A 6,000-nucleotide genomic window follows, 5' to 3' on the forward strand; every position below is an offset into this window, starting at 1 on the left:
CTGTGCATTTTCTGTATTTGAAAGACCTGGACTCTGCAAAGAGAATGGACTCTCACTGATGAGTAAATGGAGATGGATTATGCTCTACAACACCACCCCCAAATCTGTAAATCTTTTAGCTCACTCAGAAGACACGGCCTATTACATAATTAATAATACCTTATCCTTATATAGCACCTTTCATTGGAGGACCTCCAGGCACTTTTAAATATTAACTTCCCCGCTCTGTAGATGGAGGAACTGAGGCACAGAGAAGTCAGGTGGAGGATCCCAGGGACATTGTAGTAAAAATAAGAGGAGAACCCAGGTCACATAAATCCCAGCTTCTGGTTCTAACCACTAGATGCAACAATGCTCTTCAGTTCACTTAACTACATTGCTCCAAATGGTGAACTACATTTACAACTTGGCATGACAGAATTGACAAATGGTAAAAAATAAACTTGGAATAAAATATAATAAAGAAACAAGAAAAGACTAAGGAGACTCTGCTTAATCCTGATATACTGTACCCAACACATCTGTACTGTTGAAGTGAAATACTTCTTCCCTTTGCTTTCAGTAGAGGAATTTGGATTGAGGGCTTTAAAGACAACATCACAAAAACACTTCTATTGCCACAAAGACCCAATTCTTTCTTCAGTACTTAAAGAATTATGGAAACTGGCCCCATTCAAACTTCCAGACTCAATAATATACATCTATCAAGCAGATGAATGTTAACTAATGGACAAATTTCCCTAGATGAATATGCTTATCTGTCAATGAGTTAAATTTACTGAAGTACAAACACAGTATTTTACAGATTCAATCAATTGTGTAACCTAATTTCTACTCCTTTTTCTCCTCCCTTATTTCAGGAAACGCACAATCTTCCTCACATTAAACAAAAACAAACAAACAAACAAAAAGAGCCAAAAGAAGAGCCTGACAATGTAGCCTATACTCAGGCAAAACTGCTAGTCAGGGAGTTTTGCTGAAGTGAGGACAACAATATCAGCAATCATGTAGTTTTGGGAGGAGGGGTTTAAAAAACAAACAAACAAACAAACAAAACACCACAAAAACAACCCATCATTCCACCACCTAATTTCTTGTTGCTCTCTCCCTCTTTCTCGTTCCTCATCATCTAGTCTAATTGCAATTAGGCTTACTAGTGCTTCTCTGATTATTTCCATGACACGTCCATATTTGAAGAGGTTTATCATTTGGCCACACGACTTGCTCGGGAATGCAACTGGGCACGTAAGGTCTAACCCAGGAAAGAATGTTTTAAAACGCAGCCATATTTTACAAGCGGAGAGTATCTTTAAACAGGTGTTCTTTCAGAATACTTCTTTTAGACGCTTCAGTTTAAACCACCAACCCCTCACACCCCCTTTTTATGGCAGGGGAGAGGGAGAAAAAGACGATTTCCGGACCAGCCGTACTGTGCAATAGGCCCCCCTGAATTCATGTTTCCAATGGCCACGATGCTCAGGTTGGTGTTTGGTTCTTTCCCATAGGTGACGTTCAGCGAGTCCCGCTCCCAGTACTCCGGACTAGTCCTGTTTTGACGGCTGGTTATTACGGGATGCGCACCACGGCCAATGCGCAACTCACAGCGGTCAGGTACCCCGGCCCTATGAGAACAGGCGCTAAAGCTTAACGGAGGCATTATTTTGGCTGGAGACCGCTGCAGCGTGAAAACCAGATTGGAAACCAAGACTAAGTCAACAAGGGGTTCGATCCCTTCCCATTGATCTCGTCAGATCAATACCAGAGCACATATTGGCCTCAAGAACAGACCCCCCTAACACTGAACATCGCACTTAGGGGTCTGATAAAGAAAAGTAAACTCGGAGTTGTGAGGGACACTCTATCCTTTAAATCCTTCCACCGCCTTGTGTTTAATTCTTTGGATTACCATGGGCCAAGCGCTGATCTCAGAGACACCGGCGGTAATGGAGTGGAGTTATTCCGGATTAACGTCGGTGTGACGGGTGAGAAGAGCAGAATTTCGCTCCGTGTTTGAAGAGCCCGGAGGGCTGTCACTTGGGGGTGAACATCCAGCCTTCAGTGGTAAGCCTGGTTAGCATCCCACAAGCGAGGAGATCTGAATCGAGACCGAAGTAGTGACAGACGGGGTAGTCCTGGAATACGGATCGGACCCCACAGCACCCTTTAGCACAAAGCACGGCTAGTTTTGCACCCCAACTGGCCCCTGGCTGGTGACTTTGAAAGCGACAAACTAGTTCTGTCTATTTCAATTCGGAGGGAGGCTTAAACCTACCTGCATCTCCCCAAACTCACTGAGCCCGTGCATGTGTCACTGCAAACTCGTCTAGGCTGTAATCCAGCGCTTTCTTGCACCTCTGTCAATGACACCGCACTGGGAGGGGGAGAAAGTTTAAACCCACGCCTCGGAGGCGTCAGCCTCCCGTTAGCCCAGGTCTAACCGTGCTACAGCGTCTCCATCTGTGCGGCTGGAAGAAGGGAAAAGAGTGGCCCAGAAAAGCGGAGCCGCTTCCGGAAAGATACTTACTGTGAAACAAACTGCGCCCATGGATCATGTCTGTTCCTTACACAAGGGGCTTCGATCTCCACTAATTCCATTTAGATACGGGATCACTTCCAGTGGCGGGGAGTGGATGGAGTAGAAAAAAAATTGAAGCCCACACAGCGAAGGGTAGCAGCCCTGCCTCTCTCCTCGCCTTCAAATAATCACCACCGTCTCAAGCCCATCACACCAGAACCATCAGCAGCACCGCCACCGCCGCCACCACATCTGTGGATCACATCAAAAGCAGCGGCGAGTCTGCATAACTGGCGGCGACGGGCGATCGAGAGAGAGGCGGTAGGACGAGCACCCAGCAAATAGCACATCAAAGGGGGCAAGGAAAGAGGCAAGAGCCACGAGCGGGGGGGGGTCGCTCTCAGAAACTCCCCCCCTCCCCCCTAATCACCAGTTTCATACAACACCAAAAGCAGATCGAAGCGTTTCCTGTAGGATTTCAAGCCCAACGTTTTCCAGCTCTTTGGGTTCTTTTGATGCATTGAAGAGAGGATTAATGGGTCCGTCATCAGCTCCCTGTGCTTGCTCCTCTGAAGGGGTGGGGGGTGAGGGAGCCCAAAGGGGAGGGGGCAGGCAGATTTAGCAAACAGGGGATTTAGTCATAGTTGTGTGCCATGCAATCCTTATTACAGAAGAAATCCTTTCAAACCGAACAAATCCATTTTGCAAAACCCTCTCTCCGCCAGTTGCATAGTGTCAAGCGGCGGCGGCGGCGGCAGCAGCAGCAGCAGCAGGCGTCTGAAAGCACCGGCTCAAATCCTCCCGGAGAGGGATGGAGAGAGAGGGAGATGGATAGACGTAGAGAGCGCGAGAGATCCCCTCCGTCCTATGGTCCAGGGCGAAAGGCAGAAGAAAATCCCAGAGATCCTTCCATTCACGGCCGGGGAGGGGGGTGATGCTGTAGCTTCTTGGGGGGGGGGGGGAGGTTCCTCCCTCACTTTATGTCCTAAAGAAAATGTTCCTTGTTCCCCACCCCACCAACTGCATCTGTCAAAAGGAAACAAGAAATGTCCCCCCTTTGTGCTGGGACTTCCCCATTTCACACACACACACTAAAAGTTTAGCGGTTAATCCTTTGGCCGCAGATACGATTTTGCCTCTTCCAGTCAATCCACAGCCAGGCAGCGAAATCTCCGTGTCCCCCCTCCACTCTCCCCCTTTCTTATCGACCTCCCCCGGCCAGCTCTCAGCCCAAACACACAGCCCTGGATGAGGTGGCAGAGGAAGACTGGGGGGGGGGGGTAAAAGGAGAGGGAGGGGGAGAAAATCTAGAGGAGAAGAGGAAGAATAAGGCTGGGGGGAAGAAAGAGAACTGAAAACGCCAGGGAAGAGGGGAAGGGAACTGCAGTCTCCTCCCCGGCTCCTGGTCCTGCCAGCAGTCGCAGGGAGCTCCCACCGCTGCAGCCCTGGGTTAAATCCGCAGCACCAGCTCCGTTTACAGAGGGATCTCCACTCTGCCCCCACTAGACATCCACGCAGGAGGAAAGGGAGGACGAAGCAAGGGGGAAGGGGCAAGGGGGACAGTGGAAAAAGAAAGAAGAGCTCAGTTTGCCCGAAGTGAGGAAGGAGGGGGTGTCCCCACCCCTAGTCCGGCTGCACGCCTCTCCTCAGCACCTGCTGCTGCTGCAGCAGCAGAGACGCCGAGGCACGGCCAGAGAGCGTGTGTCGCCTCCTTTCCCCCTCCGGGCTTGGAGGGGGGGGAAGTCCTGACCACCGCACCGGACCAGGATCCGCTAGAAAAACCCAACCCGCTTTCCCAGGGCTGCCAAGCAGGAAAGCAGAGCGAACGCAAAAAGCCCCCGCCCCTTTTATTTGTACCTCCTGCTCCTTCTATCTGCAAAGAGAAAAGGGCCCACCCCTCCCTTGGGCGGGGGGAGACAGACAGACACAACAGCCAAACGGAGTGGAGTTTGTTTCTGGCTTTTACTGGGCAGGAGAGGGCATTCATTAAAATCAATTCACTGCAAGCGTCATGGCTCCAGCTGATGCCAATTTACCGGTGCTTCTAAAATGCCCCCGAAGATCGATGGTGCACTTCTGTGTTGCAAGCAGCTTTGCAGAAGAAGGGGGTGCTGCGTGGGTGACTATTTCCACAGAGCAGGTGCCTCCCAGTTTTTCTCGGGAAGCTTTAATGCAACCTCTGTAGTGTAGTGACTGATGAGTGACCGTGCAGGGTTAATTGTCCTTAAATTGGATGGCTGCACACATTGCGGGGTAACTAGATTATCAGGTGCTGAGGCGTGATATACTGGCTTGACTCCTTTAAAAAAACTAGGTAAAGCAGGTATCTGTGTTACCTTTAGGACATCACTGAATCGCACAGCTGTAAGCCCCAAAGGTGGATGACAAGACGACCTTGATTTTACTGTAAATCAGCCTGGAATTCTCAAAGATCCGTTTTCCCCCTTTCATCTTTCCAATGGTCCCGTGGATCCTCTGCTGTGTAATCTGGAGCCAGGAAAGTATCTGCCATGGATATATAAATATGTAGGCTGTCAGCAATCGCTCCATACACAAGAAGAGTGGGAAGTGATCTTGGCCGATAGGACTCGCACATCAATCCATCCATTTCGCCTTACTTTATGTATTAAAAAAAAAAAATCCTGCGGGGGGGAGGAGGACAGACAAACAGCCACACGGCTGAGCAGCGAGCTACTTGTACTAAGGAATGCAGAGGAAACAAAACGGTCAAGGAGAGTGTTTGCTTGATACTGCCTAGGTTTTCCGTTACTCATCTTACTAGAGACAAAATCAAGACTGCAGTTGTTACTCTTAATACATCGGTTACACTCGCACTCTCTGCTCGCTCTTCCTCGCCAATCCAAAAGAACCTCTCTTGCGCTGTATGTGGAGGCAGCTGATTTACCCGTAAGGATCAACTTCCATCATGCAGATGTGCAGTCTCCCTTTCTTAGGCAAGCAACATGTAGTGCAGTTGAAAAGGGAGGTGCTTGGGAACATACTATAGTGGGGTAGTTTATAAACAGATCGGCCGCATCTCCTGCAGGGCAATGCAGACATCCATATGGCTGCCTTTCAAGCTATGGTTACTGACAAAAGGTTAAGGTACAAGTAGACACAAAACAGCTGATTTTGCTGTTCTGGGAAATGTGCTGTGTCACATTTTACAGCGCTAAGCTTCCATATTCTCCCTCTTGCTGGCTGCAGTCTCTACCTTGTCACACAGGTGTTTGCTGCTTTAAAGCTTTGTTAGCTTCTTAGCACGCCATCTCCTTATTATTGTTGATCTAGTGTCTGGTGTGGGTGCTGTGAAGTGTGCCAAAAGAGTAACAGGTCCCTGCACCCAAGGAGCTTTTAGGCAAAAGTCACAGCAGGTGCAGAACAAATAGAGCATGGGGTGTGTTGGTTACAGCTAGAACACTGTACCGAAGGGCTGGGTTTTGGAAATGAACAGCAATAAAGTGACAGTCATGGTATCCTTAACG

General features: G+C 49.0%; 1 protein-coding gene across 6 annotated transcripts in view; it reads right to left on the reverse strand.

The window, feature by feature from the left end:
- NETO1 (neuropilin and tolloid like 1) overlaps positions 1–4,348 on the reverse strand; it is a 79,242-nt gene extending 74,894 nt beyond the window's left edge. For 2 of the 6 annotated variants that reach the window (XM_067537499.1, XM_067537495.1), the window contains exon 1: positions 2,525–4,330. In XM_067537499.1, the coding sequence (XP_067393600.1) occupies positions 2,525–2,552 (28 nt within the window). In that variant the 5' untranslated portion in view covers positions 2,553–4,330. Of the gene's footprint in view, positions 1–2,524 lie in introns of all 6 variants that reach the window. The other 4 variants (XM_067537500.1, XM_067537501.1, XM_067537498.1 and 1 more) reach the window with 3 other exon arrangements.
- Positions 4,349–6,000: the final 1,652 nt, after the last annotated feature.

Source organism: Emydura macquarii, unplaced genomic scaffold (genome assembly GCF_026122565.2).
Source record: "Emydura macquarii macquarii isolate MOO-44397 ecotype Brisbane River unplaced genomic scaffold, CSIRO-AGI_Emac_v2 contig_431, whole genome shotgun sequence".
NCBI lineage: Eukaryota > Metazoa > Chordata > Testudines > Chelidae > Emydura > Emydura macquarii.